At 34.6% G+C, this 23,499-nt stretch overlaps 1 protein-coding gene and 1 pseudogene across 1 annotated transcript; one reads left to right on the top strand and one right to left on the bottom strand.

Moving 5' to 3' along the window:
* Positions 1 to 4,318: 4,318 nt before the first annotated feature.
* On the top strand, positions 4,319 to 7,097 carry LOC137831653 (L-type lectin-domain containing receptor kinase VIII.1-like; annotated as a pseudogene).
* Positions 7,098 to 13,719: 6,622 nt separating this feature from the next.
* Positions 13,720 to 20,440, bottom strand: LOC137831656 (glutamate decarboxylase 1-like). The gene is made up of 7 exons (XM_068639419.1): positions 20,211 to 20,440; positions 19,895 to 20,099; positions 15,996 to 16,196; positions 15,676 to 15,890; positions 15,202 to 15,455; positions 15,040 to 15,092; positions 13,720 to 14,432 (listed from the first exon to the last, which is right to left on the bottom strand). The coding sequence occupies exons 1-7, from the start codon at positions 20,294 to 20,296 to the stop codon at positions 13,941 to 13,943; spliced, it is 1,506 nt and encodes a 501-aa protein (XP_068495520.1). The 5' UTR covers positions 20,297 to 20,440; the 3' UTR covers positions 13,720 to 13,940.
* Between the last annotated feature and the right edge of the window lie 3,059 nt (positions 20,441 to 23,499).

The following is a 23,499-nucleotide window of genomic DNA, read 5'->3' as shown; positions in this document are numbered from 1 at the left end:
TTATAGTATTCATTTTTAATAAAATATTGATAAAAATAATCACGAAGATACATAAAATAATAATTTAATGGTTTGATCCGGAGAGCTACAATTTTTTTAAATTTATAATTTTGATAATTTTTGTATACATATATTATTAAAAAATATAGTTTTTAATGTTTAGGTTGTTATTAAATAACAGAGTTTTGAATGTTATAAAATTCTGGTTTGATTATTATTAGATTTTGACAAATTCTTTAAACAAAAACACAGTTTGTCATGTTTTTCATGGGAAGAAGGGATCAAGCGTAAACTGAATCGAAAACAAGAAAACATGATATTAATGAAGAAGCATGATATGATATGATGTGTTTGGGTCTAACTTCAATGCCTTCAATGACAAGGCCTCCTTTCAATTAATAACTAACTTCCCTAAGATTCATCGTTATTTCTTCATAATCTCTTTTCCAGGGAACCCAAATCCCTTCACCTTCCTTGGTATGCGATGAAATCATAATTACTAAACTATGATTCTACCAACTTTTATATTTTGTTTGGATTAGGAGCGAAAAAAGAATGAATTTAAGATCATTTGAAGAAAAAATGGAGTATTTGGATTAAGGTAAATAGAGTAGGAAGTGTGGGGAAAATTTATAAAAATTTGTGAATAATGTGATAAATGTGACTCAAATGTAAATTTACATATTTATCCTTATATTTAAAAATGGTTAAAAATTAATTTGATATATTTATTTATAAATTATAATTATTTTTAATTAAATTATTATTTAAATATTTATAATCATAAATATTTGATAAAAATTTATTTTTATATTAAATAATATTATTATTTTATCTTTCCTTTTTTAATTAATATAATTATTATATAAATTTATTTTTTATTATTATTTATATTTATAATTTATTAAATATAATATGATTAATTATGTTTTTATAATAATTTTTATTTATAATTTTGATTATATTTTTATATTTAAATTTTAATTATATTTTAAATAAAAATAAAAATAATTTAAATTTAAAATAAAAAGAGTAAAAAAAGTAAATTAAGGTTAATTAATTAAAAAATATAAAAATATACCACTTTCTTCCCATATTTGCAAAGTTTTGGATGCAATTTTTTTTTTAATTTATGTGCACTTTTGTTTTTATTATGTGAATTCATTCGGATTTCATAGTAAATAACAGCCTTAAACTTTAAACACATCATCTTCACAGATCCGATTCTACCAACTTTAGTAATTTTGGTGCATACTTTATATAAATTTTTTTTTCTCAAGTAAATTTCTCTTGTGAAACAATCGTGCCATAAATATGTTATGGTTTACTATTTATTTTTGTTTTATGGTTATTTTTTTAATTTGTATACTTTAAAACATTTTTTTTAAGCTTGCCCGTATTAGTTTTTATTACTTCCAGTCTTTACATTTTTAGTGCTTTTTATTAAAAATAACAACTAGAAAGGAGAAATTATAACTATAAAACTAAATAAACAATTATATAGTATGTTTTAACATATATGTAATATATGTTTTTGGTGTAAATTGTATATAAATATTATAATCTAATCTCTAATTTTCAAGTAATTTAATTGAGCATTCTTTATAGATTATTCTCTTTTACGTCTTCAGATTTCGTATTGAAAATCATTATAGAGAATTCGAACTTAATCTGCTCTACAAATGTACATTTTTCAATTTTATTGATTTTTGACTTTTTTTTCTGTCAAACATGCCATGAGAATTACGCATCAATTAATAATATTATTTGTACTGGTATGAATCAAGCGATCGATGATATAAACCTTATCACACTTAATTTGTGGTTAACAATTAGGTAATACAAGCTTAGACACAGATTCACTCCTTAACCTGACTCACTAAAAAAGACTCACTACAGGAAATATAAATAACACATATTACAAGGAGCACTTACGTCATTAATTACGATATACTTTCGAATGTCAAATACTCCTTTTTGCTGACTTGAGCGTCGGAGTGTTTTCTACAGGTATCCTCATTCAGCATTTACCCAAGACCTGAAGAAGCAGGACGAGAGGAGGAGGAACGAACTTCAGAAACAAGACAACTGTCCGATAAAAGAGAAAGAGACAAAGCCAATAAACAATTATTTAGGTTTCATCTCCCTAACAACAACATTATTATATTAAAATATATAAATACAAAGCGATCTCCATTGCATAAACAAATTTTTAGAACTAAAATTAAGTGATATTCTAGTTTACTACAACATCCAAAACTCATTTATTTTTGGGTGAGTATTGAAGTAAAAGTCCTGATTTTAGTGGCAGTGAAGAGGAAACCTAATGTTCAGTGTAGTCAAATTCTTTGTTAACTTTTATTCTTAAATTCAATATAAAGAAAAGGCACATCATGAAGGGATGTGATGTGATAGCCTCACATTCATGTTGACTTTTCGGAACTTCATATCTACAGATTAATGTTAATGGGAATACTTGACTTCAAATCCTATTTTATAAGAATGAATGATACTAAATTTTTAAATTAACTAAAAAAAATAAGAGTGTAATAATTTTTGTTACACTTATATTATTTAATATTATTTAATAATACTAAAATACATAATATTTTTCTAAATTCTGAATCTATTATCATTTAGATTGTCTTATTGGAACCACTTTTGTGTTCCGTATAATAGATAATATAAACTACAAAGTAAGTGAGAGTTTTTAAAAATAAAGTGTTATATATATATATATAAATTCAATTATATACACATATTTCAACCACATTGTTCCTGCTAGGGAGATGGGACCTAGAGAACTGTTGAAGTCTTCTTCTCCTTCCTTCAGTCGGGCAGGTGGCTGGGTGATGGACTGGGATCCTTCTCTTCTTTCTGCTTATCCTTTGGCACTCGGGACTCGGTCGTCGGGTGAACACCGGATGGTGGGGGTACCTGCGAAGGCACTCCGACGCTCAAGTCAGTAAAGCGGGTGGTTAGCTCTCAGGTAGGTGAACAATAATAATGACATACCTTACTCCTTGAAATGCGTGCTATTTATATTATTCTAGTGGGCCTACCTTGTTGGGCCCGTTTATCAAGGTGGATACCGCTTAGGGTTGCATTACTTAATTCTTGGTGATGGATTAGCTTCACTGATCTTGGTTTGAGCGTTAATTGTAATGGGGTTCGGTCATCGGCCAAATTCTCAGGGTGAGGATCGGCCATCGGCCAAACACCCGTGGCCTTCGACCGTCTTAGTTGAGTCTTCAACGGTCTCGGTCTCTCGGCCAAGTCTACAAAAGGTCTCGGACCCTCGGTCTTTCGGCCAAGTCTTCAAGGGGTCTCAGCCTTCGGTCACTCGGGCAGGTTGACTGGACATCGGGCAGCCAGGTGGGTCCCAGTCTCGCCCAGTACCGGTACACACATATTATTTATATATTCTAATTGGTTCAATTTTTAACTTTATTTTTTAAAGAGATATACGTTGAATTTAACTTGAAAATTTTCACCTATTATACTAAATCTCTCCAACAACAATTATATTAACAAAAATTAAGTCTTTTCATATCACAATATAAAATTTTATAACTTACTAGATGAATTATTTCTCACACATATTAAAAATGAGAAACTCCTATAACGCATTCTTTAATTTAAGTCATTATTTTCTTAATCAAATTTAACTTATTTTATTTGAAACAGAAGATTTTTTTTATTGAAACTAAAAAAAATATAAGTGTGTTAGTGGCTAAACACGCACATGTGATTGTTGCTTTGTCATAGGCGATCACTGTGTCAATCTTTTTTGTACAGAGTGTTATCCCTTTTCAATTGCTTAATTATTTAATTCCCCGTTATCAATATGGTACTTATCTTACTGTACTTATCTTAAGAGTTCATTTATTACAATAAATATTTAAAAAATGAAGTTAAACAAAAGAAAAATTATTACATCTGAGATGTTTTTCTTAATAACGTTATGTAAATAATTATGCATAAAGAGGTTACAGATTTAACATTTAAAATATTAATCGAACTGTATTAGTTTGTCTGTATCTCTTGATAGTTATTTAGAATCCAATTAAACTAGGAGAAAGCCTAGAAAAAAGGTTTATTTTTATGTTCCATCTAAATGGTAGTTTAGAGCTTCTGAAACTCTAAACCAAAGATGTTGGGAAGAATTTTGCAGCACTGAGCCACTTGAATGCTGAGTTCAGATTTATTAAATGCAAAACACATGATATGGTGTGATTATAATCCTTTTGCTTCTAAGTAAAAATGTGAGAAACTTTAACATTACTCACACCAAAGGAGACCGATCCAGAATCCAACAACCACCTAATCGAGTAGAGGCATCACCATTTCCTGAGTCATGATGCCATATTTAGGGCTAAACTCAAACTATATTATCATATTACTCACCTAACTATCAAAGTCTTTTACAACCACACGTAAACTATGCATTTCTTTGTCCCTAATAGAAACCACTGTTACACATTTTTTTAATTGTTTTTTATGAGGGTGAAACACATAACCGTTAGGAGTGTGAGAAAGTGCAGATCCCCCTCTTTCACTCACTGTCTGCTCCACACTCTCCTTTGAATTTTCTGCCATTATTATTCCTTTGTTTTCTTCTTCTGTTTTACACTTTCTCCCATACTTCTTTTCTGCATTTGGAACACAATCAATTATACACAACGTAACAAAAACACACGCAACAACATTACGCACACCCCTTCAAGCTAGAACTCAACAACAACCTTAATCATTCTAACAACGTTACTTTCACTGTTTCCTCGGCACCACCGAATCAGCCACCCATCTTCGATCCCCAATGCCGCCACGTCCAACGCCCTTCTTCATCGTCTTTCTATGTTTTCTCAATGCCTGTTCTTCGGTCTTCGCCACCCAATTTGACTTTGGAACCTTGACCATGAGCACACTGAAGCTTCTCGGTGATGCCCATTTGAACAACAACACCATCAGCCTCACCGGAGATCCCGCCGTCCCAAACTCCGCTGCTGGCAGAGCGCTTTACTCCGCTCCCGTCAGATTCCGGCTACCGGGGTCCCCATCTCCGGCCAGCTTCGCCACCTTCTTCTCCTTCTCCGTCACCAACCTCAATCCCTCCTCTGTCGGCGGCGGCCTTGCCTTCGTCATCTCGCCGGACTCCACCGATGTCGGCGATTCCGGCGGCTTGCTCGGTCTGCAAAACCCCGCCGCCGCCACAGGCGATGGCGGCGGGTTCGTCGCTGTTGAATTCGACACCCTGATGGACGTGGAATTCAGCGACATTAATGGAAACCATGTGGGGTTGGACTTAAACAGCGTTGTTTCGGCTCAAGTTAGCGACTTGGGAAGCGTTGGAGTGGAACTCAAAAGCGGTGACTCGGTGAACGCGTGGATCGAGTACGATGGAAGCAGCAAAGGGTTGCGCGTGTGGGTCTCGTACTCGACTGTGAGGCCGAAAGATCCGATTTTGAAGGTGGATCTCGATGTGGATATGTATGTTAATGATTTCATGTATGTGGGGTTTTCTGGGTCTACCCAAGGTAGCACCGAGGTGCACAGTGTTGAGTGGTGGAGTTTCAATTCCTCTTTCGATTCCGCCGCGGCTCCTGCCACAACGTCAGCACCCTCCGCCACGTCAGCACCTGAGCAGAAGGAGAGTAAGTCTTCTAGGAAGGGTACTGTGGGGGCTGTTGCTGGGGTTGTGACTGCTGGTGCTTTTGTTCTTGCTCTCTTTGCTGGTGCATTGATTTGGGTGTATTCTAAGAAGGTGAAGCGAATGAAGAAATTTGATCACTCTATTGAGTCGGAGATTATTAGAATGCCTAAGGAGTTTAGCTACAAGGAGCTGAAATTTGCCACTAAGGGGTTCAGTGCTAATAGGGTCATTGGTCATGGTGCTTTTGGGACTGTGTACAAGGGTGTGTTGCCTGAGGGTGGTGACACTGTTGCGGTGAAGAGGTGTAACCATAGTGGCCAAGGTAAGAGTGAGTTTTTGTCTGAGTTGTCTATAATTGGGAGTCTTAGGCATCGGAATTTGGTTCACCTTCAAGGTTGGTGCCACGAGAAAGGTGAGATTTTGTTGGTGTATGACTTGATGCCCAATGGGAGTTTAGATAAGGCTTTGTATGAGGCTAGGATGCCATTGTCATGGCCTCAGAGGCTCAAAATTTTGTTAGGTGTGTCATCTGTGTTGGCTTACTTGCATCACGAATGTGAAAACCAGGTAATCCATAGGGACATTAAGACTAGTAACATTATGTTAGATGAAGGGTTCAATGCTCGGTTAGGCGATTTTGGTTTAGCAAGACAAACACAACATGACAAGTCTCCTGATGCCACTGTGGCTGCTGGAACAATGGGGTACCTTGCGCCAGAGTATGTGCTTACTGGTAGAGCCACAGAGAAAACTGATGTGTTTAGCTATGGTGCTGTGGTTCTTGAGGTAGCCAGTGGGAGGAGGCCTATTGAGAAAGATGCCGCTGCAAATGGTAAAGTTGGGGTTAGCAGCAATTTGGTGGAATGGGTTTGGAGTTTGCATCAAGAAGGTAAGTTGCTAACGGCAGCTGATCCAAGGCTTGAAGGTGAGTTTGAAGAAGTGGAAATGAGGAGGGTACTCTTAGTTGGGTTAGCTTGTTCACACCCAGATTCAATGGCAAGACCAACTATGAGGGGTGCGGTTCAGATGCTGCTCGGTGAGGCTGAAGTGCCTATTGTCCCTAGAGCCAAGCCGTCTACTAGTTACAGTACTTCTCACCTCTTGTTGAGCTTGCAAGACAGTGAATCTGACTGTAATAATGCTATGATCACCATCTCTACCTCTTCCTCAGAGAACAGCCTCAGTGGTAGACATATAGTCTGATGGAAGTCTAGATTTGGCATCTTTTCATTTTTTAATTATTTACCCAAAATGTAGATAGAGCGATATTTATTCTTTGGTTCATGTATGTAAACGCCAATAACATTACAATTAAAGGCCTTGAGAAAGGAAAGAATTTTGGGGATTAAGCAATTTTGTCTGTAGTATTCACAGTTTGTATAAGCGATTCTGTTGTACATTCTTTTGTATCAAATTAAATGGATCTTGGTGCAGAGAAATGCAAGATGCTGGTGTTGATCTAGAGTGTTCATGCAGTCTAGGGAAGGTCGTTGATCTGCATATATTGTTGTTCACTTCTTCCCCTTCTAATTCTTGTACAGTAGATGAGAGCAAGTTGGAATCAATGCTAAACACCATTTTCTTTGGACAATTAGATTTCACCCACCATGGTAAATTAAAACAGCAATTTCTCTGTAGCCTTTCCTAGAAATCAAGGATTTGTACTATATTTTCCATTCATAAAAAAATGGTAATTTTATTCTCTTTTCTGTTTTTGATATAACCTATATTTTAGTATAATGTTGAGGCACCAAGTCTTTTTGAAATTTGCCAAATTCATTTCCAGAATTTTATGGAAGGATACATATCTATTCAATGACATTTTTCATGCTGGAACTTGACTGGTAGCTTTAGATATTACATCTGAACTCCTCCTTTCAATTTCAACTTTGTAATTTATTTCTAGTGTCCTCCTAGTGATACTTTCTTGAATCATCACTGTTCTTATGTGTTTTCTCCTTGTTTAGGTTGCTATCCATGCTTCTGTGTGTGATACTATTACAACTCACCATGGCCGCAAGTCTCCCACATTGACTTTTCTAGCAATTTTTGGATGGTGACATCGGAGTGAGAATCATTTACTATTTCACTCTTTCTTAATTTTTTTATTTGTTTTGTATGATGGACAGCTGGACTTGAATGTTAAAGTTGTGTGATCATGGTGTAAGTGTATACCTAGATCTAGCGTCCTTGTAAAGGATTCTATGGTTAATTGTGAAAACCAACAAATAATGCCACTTTTCTAACAAATAATTAATTTTTGTCTTGTCATATATTTTTTTCAAATTTATTAAGATAGAACTATTTCTATTTATAGCATTGTGACTGTTGTTTGAGAATATGAGAATAAATTATATAGAAAATTATAAAATATATTTCTAAATATGTTTTAATAGTAAAATACTTACATTTTTATATTTTTTAATAGTTTCTCTTCATATGAGAAAAGGAGGAAGTATCTCCTAGTCGTACGAGGTTGAAAGTTACTTTTCATTTTGACAATTCTTCAAATATACAATTTTTTTTATATGATAATTTAGAAATAAATATATATATATATATATAATAAAGGGTAAATTTATAATTAAATAATATGAAAAAAAAATTAAAATTATAGTATTGTATAAAAAATTGGGATTCTAAGATTGGAGTCTGAACTATAAAGTTGTGTGGTGTCATATTACAATATTTTAAATAATAGATATTTTGAAATAGTAATCTAATATTGAAGATAAACTAAAAATAAAACCGAATACAACAAAAGGAGAAACACAGCGTAAAAAGGATGCGTAAAATATAGAACATAAATTTGGCTAGAAATTCCTATGTTTCTGGTTTAAACCGAATGGTCTAGCGGCTTTGGTTAAGGTAGTAGATAGAGAAATCATCTAAATGAGACTCTCCCGTTTATTCTAACTCTTAATATTGTTATGTTCGGCATGACTTGAATCTGAGTTTGCACGCTTTTGTTGTTTAGTATTCAAAATAATATCATGCTCAATACAGTTAGTCTTTATTACCGGACAAAATCATTATTAGACTTAATTACAGGAATATAATCACTAAGTCTATTAATGGGTCTATAATTAGTCTTAATTACAGATGTTATGTTAGAAAAAGAATCTGTACGGTTCTGTACGGTTCTAATGCTATGGTTATATATACGTATCATTGCTATAGATGAAAAACAGATTGAATAAAACAGAAAATATTCTTTCATGGTATCAGAGCACAAAACTCTGATACCCGACAAACACAAAGCAAAGGCAACTGTGCATAACCATGACAAATGCACCAGAAAAGAATAATGCCAACAAAGCAGAGCACGAAGGAGGAGGTGCTAAGAAGACTTACTCGCCATATGATCTCAACGCGAGTGACAATCCCGGAAACATAATCACGCAAGTCCAATTGCGCGGAGAAAATTACAACGAATGGGCAAGAGCAGTAAAGATCTCGCTTCGTGTCCGAAGAAAATGGGGCTTCATTGATGGAACACATATCCAACCAGAGGATGAGGCACCCAACCTTAAAGATTGGTGGACCGTGCAGTCCATGATTGTCTCTTGGATTCTAAACACCATTGAACCAAGCTTACGATCCACAGTAGCATATGCTGAGACTGCACATAACTTGTGGGAAGACATTAAAGAAAGATTCTCGATCGTGAATGGACCTAGAATTCAACAACTAAGGTCGGACTTGTCAAGATGCAAGCAGGAGGGAATGGTGGTGGCAACTTACTTTGGAAAATTGAAGGTCCTTTGGGATGAGCTTGCTAACAGTGACAAAATTCCATCTTGTACGTGTGGTGGATGCAAGTGTGGGATTGGTGTTCAGTTGGAAAAACGAAGGGAGGAGGAGAAGGTTCATCAACTCCTTATGGGGTTGGATGACGCAAGCTACGGAACAGTAAGATCAAACATTCTGGCCTCAGACCCATTGCCGTCTCTGAACCGCGTATATGCTATGTTGGTACAAGAAGAAAGAGTGAGAATGATGGCCAAATCAACGGAAGAAAGGGGCTTGGTCGTGGGTCTCGCAATGCAGGCCAACTACAAAGAAAAAGGGCGTGGAGATATGGTAGAAAAATTAATGACGTGCAGTCATTGCGGTAAAAATGGTCACGACATGAAGGGATGCTTCCAATTGATCGGATATCCCGAATGGTGGGGTGACAGACCAAAAAGTGAAGGCAAATGGAACGGCAGGGGACGCCAAGGGATGCGAAACAAAGGTAACCCGACACGTGCAAATGTGGCACACGCTAGTGGAAGCAACAGTCAAGCCAACAATGACGACAAGAAACTTGAGATGGCAGGTCTGACCAATGAACAATGGAAGGTACTGGTTGATATGATCAACAAACAAAAATCAAATGAATCAGAGAAAATGACTGGTAAGAGCATTTGGGATTTGTGGATTATTGACAGTGGGTATCAAACCATATGACCGGGTCACTGGAAAATTTGAGTGAAAAGGAAACTATACAAGGGTGCCCCGTAGGGTTACCCGATGGTGAACGTGTTCTAGCTTGCGAACAGGGAACAGTGACTCTTGAAGAAGGACTTGAATTGAAAAATGTCCTTTATGTTCCCAAATTAAAATGCAATTTACTTTCAGTACCTCAATTGACGGATGAAGAAAATTGTGTTGTAACATTCACTGATAAATTGTGTATTATACAGGACCGCACTTCGAGGACGCTGATTGGAGCAGGTGAACGGAAAGATGGGCTTTATTGGTATCGTGGGGTACGGAAGACTCAAGCATGTCATGTCAAGATGGAAAATCAACTAGCACTTTGGCACCAAAGATTAGGACATCCGTCATTTAAGATTGTGCAAATGCTTCCTGATATAAGTGGGAAATGTACTCGTGATGAGTTGAATAAAGTTTGTGAAGTTTGTGAAAAATCGAAACAAACGAGAGATAAGTTTTCTTAAGTGCGCATCAAGCTTTGAATATTTTTGATTTAATTCATTGTGACTTATGGGGTCCTTATAAAACTCCTTCATCCTGTGGTGCTTCATATTTTTTGACAATTGTGGATGATTGTTCACGGGCAGTTTGGATCTATTTGTTAAAAGAAAAAACAGAGGTATCAGTGACTTTGAAAAAAAATTTCACACTCGTTGAGAGGCAATACAACAAATGTGTTAAAATGGTTCGCTCTGACAATGGAACCGAATTCATGTGTCTAAAACAATATTTCATTCAACAAGGTATCCTTCACCAAACTTCCTGTGTCGGGACCCCGCAACCAAATGGACGCGTCGAACGCAAGCATCGACATATTCTGAATGTTGCTCGGTCATTACGGTTTCAAGGCAATCTTCCCATTAAATTTTGGGGGGAATGCGTTTTGACTGCAGGCTACTTAATCAATCTCACACCATCCTCCATTCTAAAAGGAAAAACCCCTTATGAAGTGATCCATAGATGTGTACCCAGTTACGCGCAGTTACGAGTATTTGGTTCATTATGTTATGCTCATAATCAAAATAGACAGCGGGATAAATTTGATAGTCGTAGCCGAAAATGTGTGTTTGTCGGGTATCCATATGGCCAAAAAGGATGAAAATTATTTGATTTGGAAACAGAAACTTTCTTTGTCTCTCGTGATGTACATTTTTTCGAAAATAAATTTCCATATTTTGAAGCCAAAAAGATGGACACTGCACCACCATTGCAAAACCCAATTATTGCCAACTCTTTAGAAACTGGAACAGACCCACATTTTCTTCATGAAGTTGCCTCCTCAAACCTAGATGAATGCATCGTCAACCAACCCATTGCATCTCCCATCCCAGCTAAGGAGGATGCTACCCTCACAGATGACTTCGACCACACTATCAACGACTCCGATCCGTGTATAGAAGCCTCGACGCTACCCGCGGATCCACCGCCGCGTCCGACGGAGACGGCCGCGGTTCCCCTTGGGCGAGGGCATCGCACGAAGCTGCCTTCCGTACGGTTACGCGATTTTGTCGCAGCCACCACGATACCGTCAAGCCCCTCTGTTCCATCACCTCCTTCAATAGAATCCTCAGGTGTTTCGTATCCTATACATGATTTTGTGAATTGTGATTCCTTTTCTAAACATCATCAAAGTTTTCTTGTCTCTTTACACACCGAGCAGGAACCCCTGTTCTTTTCTCAAGCGGTCCGAGAACCCCGGTGGCGTGATGCTATGGCACAGGAGATTCATGTTCTCGAACTCAATGACACTTGGAAACTCACCGCTCTCCCTCCTGGAAAGAAGGCACTTGGGTGTAAATGGATCTACAAAATCAAATACAACTCAGATGGAACAATTGAAAGATTCAAGGCTCGATTGGTAATTCTTGGCAATCATCAAGTGGAGGGTTTGGATTACAACGAGACGTTTTCTCCTGTCGTAAAGACGGTAACCATTCGCACAACTCTAGCAGTAGCAGCCGCAAAAGATTGGGAGCTTCATCAGATGGACGTTCACAATGCGTTTCTCCATGGTGATCTTGATGATGAGGTTTATATGAAACTCCCTCCTGGCTTCCAAGAATCTCAACCAGGGGCAGTGTGCAAGCTTCAAAAGTCTCTATATGGCCTCCGACAGGCCCCCAGGTGTTGGTTTGCTAAACTATCTTCTTCTCTCACTCGTTACGGCTTCCAACAATCCCCGAAGGATCATTCCCAGTTTACTCTCAATAATAATGACATACAGTTGGTTGTGTTAGTCTACGTTGATGATCTTGTGATTGCAGGGAATAATGGTACTGCCATCCAATGTTTTAAAGGCTACTTAAATCAATGCTTTCATATGAAAGATTTAGGCCGCCTCAAGTACTTCCTGGGGGTTGAAGTTGCTCGCTCCCCCAACGAAATCTTCCTTTGTCAGAGGAAATATGCCTTAGATATCATTACTGAAGTCGGATTGTTGGGTGCGAAGCCCACCACTACACCATGTGAAGAAAATCACAAATTGAGCTCCGCTACTGGTTCTTTTTTCTTTCTGACCCGGCTACTTATCGTAGACTTGTTGGGAGGCTAATTTATCTGTGTTTTACTCGACCTGACCTTGCCTACAGTGTCCAAGCTTTATCTCAATTTATGCAAAATCCACGCTCCGAGCATTGACAAGCTGCTCTTCGTGTTGTTCGATATTTAAAGGGGCATCCTGGACAAGGAATACTCCTACCTCGAGAGAACAACTTACAACTCTTTGGGTGGTGTGATTCTGATTGGGCAAGTTGTCCACTGACACGGAAATCTCTCACCGGATGGTTTATTCAACTCGGCACTTCCCCAATCTCTTGGAAAACCCAGAAACAACAAACAGTTTCTGCCTCCTCTGCTGAGGCTGAATATCGATCAATGGCTAAGACCACCCGAGAATTGAAGTGGATTAAAGACATTCTCGCTTCTCTACATGTTCCTCATCCTGACCCAATTCGTCTTTATTGTGATAGTCAAGCAGCACTTCACATTGCTAAAAACCCGGTCTTCCACGAACGCACCAAACACATTGAAGTTGACTACCACCTTGTTCGAGATGAAATCATTCACAAACGCCTTCTTCCATATGTGCCCACACATACACAACTAGCTTTTCACCAAAGCTCTCGGTGCTAAAAAGTTTGGAGCCATCTTGATCAAGTTGGGCATTCAAAACTTACATGCTCCAACTTGAGGGGATATTACCGGACAAAATCATTATTAGACTTAATTAGACTTAATTACAGGAATATAATCACTATTAATGAGTCTATAATTAGACTTAATTATAGGAATATAATCACTATTAATGGGTCTATAATTAGTCTTAATTACAGATGTTATGTTAGAAAAAGAATCTGTACGATTCTGTACTGTTCTAATGCTATGGTTATATATATGTATCATTGCTATAGATGAAGGACAGATTGAATAAAACAGAAAATATTCTTTCAGTCTTCGAAGGCATACTGTGAGGAAGAGCTGTAGCTTTTGACAGGTATAGCAAATATGTCTCGTTCTCTCATCATTTTTTGGGAGATAGGCATAATTTGAACTTGGACAGAGAACAAAAAATCAAGAAAACATGGTTAGAACAAATTGTAGAGAAGATAAATATAATTCATGATTCAGAAAACAAAGTGTACCAGACTTACATAGATAATCGTGTCTAGAATTTTGCCTCGGATCAAATTAACAACTGAATCTGATAGATAACTGGTTTGACTCAATCAAACGTACACAGTGCCCAAATTATATATTAAAAAAACTACAAGGCAGGCATAGGCACAACACACTCTTCAAGCTAACTCTAGCAAACACCACTCATCTTGTCATTGAGCTTCTTCCTCTCCAACACAAACTTCCTCCAAATCGCTGTGATTTCTCTCTGTGTCTCCAGAGCACTCTTCTTAACCACTTTGCCATTTTCTTCTGTGTTGACTGTCACACTGGAGCTACTTATCACCCTTACTGGAAGGGCATCAAGCTCATGCACCACCTTTTCCACATCTGCCACTAGACGCTCTGCAAGGGTTCTTGAGAAGTCCTCCCTGATGACAACACGAAGCACTGTAACATGTTGAGCATCTGGGGGCATGGTGTATGCTGGCACAATCCATCCAAATCGCCTCAGCATATCAGAGATTTGGAACTCGTTAAAGTGGGTATGATCTTTCAGGGTGAAAGCCACCAAAGGCACACCATCGTCTTTGGACACAATGGTAAACCGCCCTGTCTTCTCGAGACCCTCTTTCAGCACCAACATGTTGTCTCTGCAATTTTCCATCACGTTTCTGTAGCCCTGCACTCACATTCACAACACCAAATTATAACAAGCGATTTAAAAAATCTTTCACAAAGTGATCAGTCTGTGAATGAGAAATTCAACACAATTTCTTGCACATTTTTTATCATTGGAAAATATAGTAGTAGTTTTGCATGCAGCACTGTCAGGCAATCATAAATCATCCTTAAAATAACTTTTAAGGTAGTTATTATCAAATTTAACAAACCATTCTAATGAATTTGGATCATAACACAACAAAACTTTCCAGTACAAGTGCTTTTCTATAAAGTTACAAGTTGATTCATTAAAGAGGAGTGTGTGTGACTCATTCTATGATTCAATGAATTTTTTTTAGAGAAATACATCATTTGTAAGAGAAATCCCAGTAACACTCATTTGAACACACCATCCATTATGAGTTAAAATTTACTAAAAAATTAGAATCCGTAAGTGAAACTCATAAATAAGAAATTTTGGATTTTTAATAAATTTCAACTATAAAAGAGAGTTCTAAAAGAATGTGTTACAAGCAATCCTCTTATTTTCACTTTTATTATGTGGATTAGAGGGATCAGACAACACCTCTGCAATTATAACTGGGTCTCATGGTTAAACTTATTACCTCATAACCAAGGCGAATTAGTTGGTAGTATTGAGCAATGACTTGGCTGGAACCTGCATTGCATAAACCAATGGATGGTAGGGTAAAAAAGTGCAAGTAAATAGGGGTTATTGTTAATAGTACTTAGATAGACTAAAACAGAGTACTTCAATTATGTGTTACCTTTGGAGAAGTTAAGTGTGAAGGTGGGTTGATCAGCTCCGAGATAGTTGATATGGAAGATGAGTTCCTCAGGCAAGTCCTCCTTGCTTCTCCAGATAATCCAACCGATTCCAGCATACACCAAACCATACTTGTGCCCACTAACATTGATGCTCTTCACTAGTGGTAATCGGAAGTCCCACTCAAGCTCTGGGTAAATAAATGGGGCAATGAAGCCACCACTGGCTGCATCAACATGAATAGGAGTGTCCCACCTACCAAACAATTTCACTGTCAGTTCATCCCCTCTAAAATTTCAAAATAATTCTAAATCTTCATGCATCAGACTTTAATAAGCTATGCATTATCAATAATAAAATATTGAGAAGGTCTATAAGAAGATACTAAAGGAAGGTGCAACATATTCAATCTAAACATGGTGTTTAAAGCAAGGAACATTTGAGAAGAGGGAGAGTAAAAGAGAAAGAATGGTACCCAGTTTGCTTATTCTTTTCAACGAGAAGATCATTGAGGCGTTTGACATCCTCAAACTCTCCATTTAGTGTGGAACCAAGGATAGCTGCTACACAAATAGTGTTCTCATCCACCAATTCCACAGCTTGGTCAGGGTCCATTACATAGTATCCATCACGCAGCTTCACTTCCTTCAACTCCACCTCAAAGTACCTTGCAAATTTCTCCCAGCAAACCTTTACACAAACAGAACCAAAACTCTTATCAATTCCACACTCATCAAACAAAGCTACAACTTATTGCATGTATGTTCTTGACAATGATTTTTTTTTTAAGTGTACCTGAACGTTGGCTCCAGTGACAATGTTGGGTTTGTCATAAGGCTTTCCCTCTTCTTTCCTTCTGTTTTGCCACTTCCTTTTGAATGCCAATCCAGCCAACATTATGGCCTCTGATGAACCGACCGTGCCAACACCAACAGCAGCTTCAGAGTCTTGTAGTGGTGCATTAAAAAGATGAGCTATCATGTTCACACATCGATTCTGCATGCATACAAGAAAAAAATGAAACTCGATACTTTTCTCATACGATCATCAATTTGCTTAGCACCTTCAACTATAAAACCACCAAGTAGTCCCATTTTTCATTCCCAATTCTCATGTGTAATCCTGCTATTTTTCTAATACAATTTATATTGTCTTACAATGCAGCTGCTGTAGAAATCATAAATAAAAAATAGGTTTAATCTTCTTTAGAATTGATAATGTTACAAACTTTAGTTTTTAATTCCAATACTTAAAAATCACTTTTTTAATCTACGTTTATCATTTACTTTTAATCTTTTTTCTATTCTTATCGACTAATTTCATTTACATAAGAACTGAAATAGATGTTTTTCAATATGGAAAGTAAAAATAAAGTCTGTTTTATTTTATGGAACAGATAAATAATTAAAACTACAATTTCTTAAATAAACTTTACTTTCAATCCATCATAGTTTCATTCTCGGTCATACGAACTTTTTCTAAAGGAACAATATAAAATGAAACACTGATGGATTAAAAAAATGGGTAACACCACAAATATTAAAAAAAATTCAGTTCATAAATCAATAAAATAATATTTTAATCATATTTAATTTATTTTTTAATTTTAAATATTATTATATTATTATAATGTGGTGTTAAGTATATGTTTTAAGTGTGTATGTAAAAAAATCTTTTCCAAAAAAATATTGATGAAGTTAACCTGAATTGTAACTTAAATACACTCTTATTCAACCAAATCTATTTTATTAAAATTGCAACGTTTTTACTTAAGATTAAATGTAATTTTTTTTCTCTAAAATTGTTTTAAAATTTCTTTTCGAATTTTAAAAAATTATATATATATATATATATAAAACAAATTAAATTAATTTAGTAACACTTTTAACAAATATGAAATTATTTTTACATATTTAAAATTCAAAAAAACTGTAATCGATAGTGAATCAGTAGTATAGGTACCACAAAACGCTATATTGCGCACCGGCTGTCTTTATATTCAACTGTGCATTACACTGTTTTTTTTTAAATGTAGAGTATTATTAATTTAAATTATATATAATTTGTCAGAAGGAAATTACTGTGTTTTTAAGGGAGTTTTTAATTAAATTTTTCATGAAACTTTTGTCTTCTTTAAAATTATATGTTCGGTATAATGAAAAGAGTATCATAATATTCTCATCAAATTATTTAATTTAGTGTGATAAATGATTAAATTTCTACTATCATGCCACTTTTTAATTTCAAAAATATTTATAAACAGACTTCAGTTATTACTGAAAACAATATTTTTATAATTTATTATTTTCTAAAACAAACAAAAATCTTAAACATAGGACAAAGATAACATGGCTGTCCTCATCATGCCATAACATGGCATGTGGAACTTTCAAACATACCACTGGTTTCATCCAATGGGAAAACAACGATAGTGATGGACCTCAACCTTTCTTTTCAATTTCCTTTCGATTCAATAAAGAAAAAAATATCATTTTTTAAATTTTCTTTTCTCCTTTCAATCATACCAAGATAAATACTGAAAACTATACGTGTAACAACATATCACCAGTGAAGTAGTTCCATTTTGCTTCAATAATTTTTATAAGAATAGCTCTAGTCAATATCATAGAAGAATGATTGAACTATTTTCAAGTGATTTTTTAATAATGAAAATCTCAAAATAAAAAAGTATCATCTTACTAAATTATTTTGATAATTTGTAAACCCTTTTTATTGATCATTTGTAGAGGTTAAAATTAACTATAATTGAGTTAATAAGTTGTTGATTAATACCTAATATATGTTCTTGTATGAAAACTGGAAAAAGGAAAAAAAATATTGAGAGCTTTTGAAGAAAAAGATTCCCATATGTTTTCCGAAGACTTATTTTCCTATCTTACCAAAAGTTCTTTTCGCAGACACAGGAAAATAACCCAAAATGTAGATGAGGGTCTCTTTCAAATAAGTACACCTAACATCATCAAAACCATTAGTTTTGTATTTCTTCTTTATTACATTATTACATGCTTCTTTCTATTCCTCTTGTTAAAGTTATAGTTCAGCAGTTTAAATAAATAAATAAATCTCTTATTTTGCCTCATACAATATACTTTTAGTAAATATATTGAAAGCTTTTGTCAACCAACTAAAAGTAAATAAAATTGTAGAAAAAGAATGGTCGACAAAAGGGAATGTGTTGGGAAGGAAAAAGCTAACAAAAGGTTTGTTTTGATTATTTGTAAGTATCAGAAAGTCATAAATCAGAAGAGACTAACTCGGTAGCCGACAAAAAACAAACAGAAATGAATATTCAAATAAGACCAAACAAAAATAATTATTAAAGCATTTCTCACCTAAGCAAAAGATTAAATTTTTCTAAAGCTGATAACTTTTTAAGAAAACAATTTCCCTTGATAAATTATTTTTTTTAGTAAAGGAAGAGGATTAATCAATTGTAAAAAATGAGTGAAATTAATTAATTGTTCAAAAAGTGAAATTAATTAATAATTTGGCGTGATTGTTGCCGTGATGAAGGAGGAAACTCTACATAATTAACGGTCACCACATTCACAAAACCAGTGGAAATGGGAGAAAAGGAGTTGTGACATTTCAAAATGTTTTTCAACATGTCCACACAAGAATGGCAGATGCAAATTTTGTTTTCAAGTTAAGCAAAAATTAGTTTTAATGTAATTCATTTTAAATTACTTATTATGTAGAAATTAAAACTTTCCATATTTGTTAACAATTTCACTCCCCATTAAGTAATCACATTATCGTATTTTAAAAATTAAACCACTTAACTTTTTCTTAATACTGTGATCAAATTATATAAATAAGAAAAAAAATAACTAAACCTAAAATACTCTGAGTGATTTTTAATAGTTAATTAATGAATTTTATGTATACATTTATAGTTACTCATAAATGTGTTAAAATTAATCACCGGTTATTAATTTATTTGTACTCACCTTATCGTAAATAACGATCCGTTTAATATAAAATTATAAATAAAAATAAATGGAAAATAAAAGTATGCATAGAATAGTTACACGACTTTGACCATTTTAATAATTAATAGTTTAATAAAAAAACCAACTTTCAATTAAAAAATAGCGTGTCTGAAACTGAAAATAAAAATTATTAAACAACGATCACATGCTACAGTTTTTAGTAACTTATTTAAAAGACTAAAATTAAATTATTAGTCAAATATGTAACTTATTCTGGAACGAAAACAACTAAAATGAAAATATAACATTTTTAAACACGCTCTAGATGAAAAATAGAATAAAAACAAAATGTGAATTTTACATCTTTAAATTCATTATTTTGACGACTGATGTTGTGTTTTATAAGACAATTATATTTCTAAACAAAGAATTATAATTCAATTACTTTTATTTTTTCCAAAAACAACACATCAACATTTATTTTCTGCAAAACCCTTTTTTTTCTTTAGAAAATAGATCTGCATACAAATACTTGTGTTTTTTAATTAGAAGAAATTTGAAAAGTTGAAAAGGGAAATTACCTTAAAACTTAAGTAGAGAGTTACTTTATTAGAAAAGTCAAACATAACGTAACTACCCCACTATACCCTAATTTGTCAAATTATTTTCTTTTGTAAAAGTAGTTGTTTTTTTAATGATTGATCCTTTCCCAATACTGCAAGGCAAACAGGGAAGACTTACCTGAAGCTCAGTGGTGACAGGGTACTCATCCATGTCCACATAGTTCTTGTTGATGGAAGCCATGATGAGTTTATCGCACTCAGGTTCCATCCATGTCGTCACAAAGGAAGCCAAGTTCAACCTTGGGTTCCCATCCAACATCAACTCATCGTTGATGATCTGATACGCTGCTTCCTTTGGAATCGACTCCTCAGGCATCCTGAACCTGTGTCGTTTCTCTAAATTAACGTTAGTTTCAGATCCAAACCATTAAGGTAATCTTATCATACATACAAAGAAGGTACGAACATAAGAAAAAATAAGCAATATGACATGCCTGGGAAGTGAAGTTCTGACATAACGAGAAGCAAAGGTAGAGTGGACAGAAACGTCGGATTCGGAGGCGGTTTTGGAGAGAACCATGTCGGAGAGGGGAAGAGTTTCTGAGATCGATCGAAAGGTTGAGTTTTAAAAATGGAGAATGAAACAGATAGGGAAGTGAGGAGTTTGGAGATATATATTTATATAGAAAAGTTGGTGTGTAATGAACAAACCACAAATTAGATATAGTTATTGCAACAAGGTGTAATGAGTACTTATTCAAAGTAGGTATTACACTGCAATAAATATTTTACTAAAAGCATTAAGACGTGTTTTACTTTTTTTGGTAATTATTAAATTTTAGTGAAGTTAGGCTTAAATAAATTATACTTTCTATAACATAAAGTTTTTAAAAATATTTTGGAAAATTTATAAGATATTTTATAATTTTTATATAGCAGTACGTAACTTTTGTTGTTTTTATTAAATATTATATTTATGAATAATAAAAGAGAATATTAAAAATCAATAATAACACAAATAAATAAAATAATAAAATAAATAATATATTTTATAAAGTTATGTTGAAATTATTTTATTTCATCTTTACAATTCAAAATTTCTCTTTAAATCCTCATAGAAACTCTCGACTCTTATATTAAACAACGATTACTAAATTCAAGTTCGACACAAAATAATTATTTTAAAACTTTTTAATAAAGACGTTTTTTTTTATATACCCATCAAAGAGTTTTGAGCCACTAGACGATATAGGACCTCTAAACAGTACATATGAAAACTTAAAACTTAAACTTAAAGTTTATCTCAATTCAATCTTAAAAAAAATCTTGATATTTACAATAAACAAAATAATAGAACCATATTTTAAGCTAATATAAGCTTATTCTTATAAGGTAAAAAAATTAGTTAAGCAAAATTGAATTTTCTGATTAAATAATTTATAATAAAAGTTTGTCAAATATTAATTCAACCAAAAATGCTATAATTTCATTTTTTAAACTCTTGTTTTTTTAAATAAAAGCTTTCATGTTAGGTATCACTATGCCACTTAAGATCTCAGCTAGGCTGACACCTCAAGTAACAACAATCATTTACCATCACATGAAAAAAAAATATTATTAAACAAAAGAAAAAAAAAATACAAAAATACGGGGGGACTAGACCAAAACTCATATGTTAACAAAAACGATACATAGGTAGACTATACCTATTCATAAAGAATTCTAAGAACAGATAAGGTGGAAGCCTATTATACCAAAGAAAAGGTTCTCTATGAAAAAAATCCTAAATTAGCCAACTTATCAGCACACGCATTTCCTTCACGAAAAATATGAGAAACTGTAAACCTAATTTTCCCACAGTAATTAAGACAAGCATTCCATCGATTACGAAGCATCCAAAAATATGAGTAACTGTAAACCTAATTTTCCCACAGTAATTAAGACAAGCATTCCATCGATTACGAAGCATCCAAGGAACATTTGTCCTAGCAGTAAACGCAGCACAAACCAAAGCAGAATCACATTCCAGCCAGACATTAGTAAGCCCCATCTTTTGAGCTTCCTCCATAGCATGTATAACCCCATAAAACTCAGCAACCAGAGCAATCTGAACTTCAAGAAACGCATAAAAAGCTCCAATAAATTCCCCCATACTCCCACGAAAAATACCTCCGCAAGTAGCAAGACCAGGATATCCCCTAGCAGCCCCATCAGTGTTAATTTTTACCCAGCCTGGTGAAGGAAACTCCCATCTAACAGGAACAGGACGTAGAACTTTACCAGTACGAGTGTTAATACCAAAAAACTTTAGCACATTGAAATCAAACATATCATTCTTCATTGAAGCTTTAGACGAATTACCCACTAGACAAGTTAAGTCTTTAATAACCAAAATAGCCCTAGAAACCTCAATCTTATCCTGAAAACGAGCATAATTCCTCATACGCCATATCATCCAAATAGAAAAAGTTATCACAACTAGCTTAATTAATTTAACCAACAGACTACCATCACTCTTAATAAAAGAAAGAAGATCATCCTTATTAGAGAAATGATAAGTAGGAAAAATGTGTTGAACCCAACACCAAATACGCAAAGCATTAGCACATTCAAAAAATAAATGTTGAATAGATTCCTCGTACTTTTCACAAAGCGTACACATAGAACAAATATGCAAACCTTTATTTTGAATATGCTGATCTGTAGGAAGCCGCCCATGAAAAACTTTCCAAAGGACAAGAGTTTTGGAAGGCGGAATATATGAAGACCAAATAAATTTACCCCAACCACAAGAAACCCCTGGATCCAAGAAAAAAGTCCTAGCTGATTTAAGAGTGAGACGACCAGACTCATCTAGAATCCAATTAGGAATATCTTGTACCGCCCTAACCATGATATGACTAAAAAGATGAGGCATCTGTTGTAAAGACAATGGAATACTCCAATCACTACCTATCCAAAACTGAGAGACTGTATCCGGAATACTAGCACCATCAGATAATCCTGCAATATTTGCTAAAGAAGAAGTAGCACACCATTTATCATTCCAAAAATTAATAAGAGAACCTGTACCAACAGTCCAAAAAGTATAATCAAGTATAGTAAAATAAAACTGCTTAATTCCAGACCAAAGAGATGACGATCTATAAACCATTCGAAACTCATATTTTGATTTAAGGACCCTAGCTTTCAAGAGCAGAGACCAAGGCTTGTTGCTATAAGCAAAGTTCCAAGCAAGCTTAAGAAGATAAGCATTATTTTCATGGTGAAGGTTAATAATTTTCAAACCTCCATTCTCAAGGGGAGAACAAATCGTATCCCATTTAACAGTAGCTATACCTTTTTTCAGAATATCACCAGTCCAGATAAAATTTCGACACCACTGTTCAACTTGTTTAAGAAGAGAAACAGGCCATTTATACAAATTAAAACTATAAGCTAGAAGACCCGTAATCACCGTATTGACCAACTGAACTCGACCCATCATGCTAAGAGATTTACCTTTCCAAGAAGCTAGCTTCAATTTGACTTTATCAGCCAAAGGTTGAAGAAAACGACCCCTTGGAGCACCAACAAAGATAGGCACTCCTAAATAAGTGAAAGGCAAACAACCATGACTACAAGAAAGAATACGCTGAATTTTGGTGACAAATCTTGTAGAATTATCCATGGTGAAAAAACTACCCTTAGAATTATTAACATATTGACCAGAGAAATCACCATATGTTTTAAGAAAATTTCTCAAATTTCTAAGAGACTTAGTATCCGCCCTACAAAAAATAA

The sequence above is a fragment of the Phaseolus vulgaris genome, chromosome 6 (assembly GCF_000499845.2).
Source record: "Phaseolus vulgaris cultivar G19833 chromosome 6, P. vulgaris v2.0, whole genome shotgun sequence".
NCBI lineage: Eukaryota > Viridiplantae > Streptophyta > Magnoliopsida > Fabales > Fabaceae > Phaseolus > Phaseolus vulgaris.
The sequence above is the reverse complement of the archived record's forward strand: the minus strand, read 5'-3'. Positions and strand labels throughout refer to the sequence as shown.

What these genes read in the sequence shown, in the direction of transcription:
- LOC137831656 (XM_068639419.1), bottom strand. Translation starts at nt 20,296, where the DNA reads ATGGTTCTCTCCAAAACCGCCTCCGAATCCGACGTTTCTGTCCACTCT. An exon ending in GTCAGAACTTCACTTCCCAG is followed by an intron (nt 20,100 to 20,210) that starts GCATGTCATATT and finishes GAAACGACACAG; the next exon opens with GTTCAGGATGCCTGAGGAGT. An exon ending in GAAAAGAATAAGCAAACTGG is followed by an intron (nt 15,456 to 15,675) that starts GTACCATTCTTT and finishes ATTGTTTGGTAG; the next exon opens with GTGGGACACTCCTATTCATG.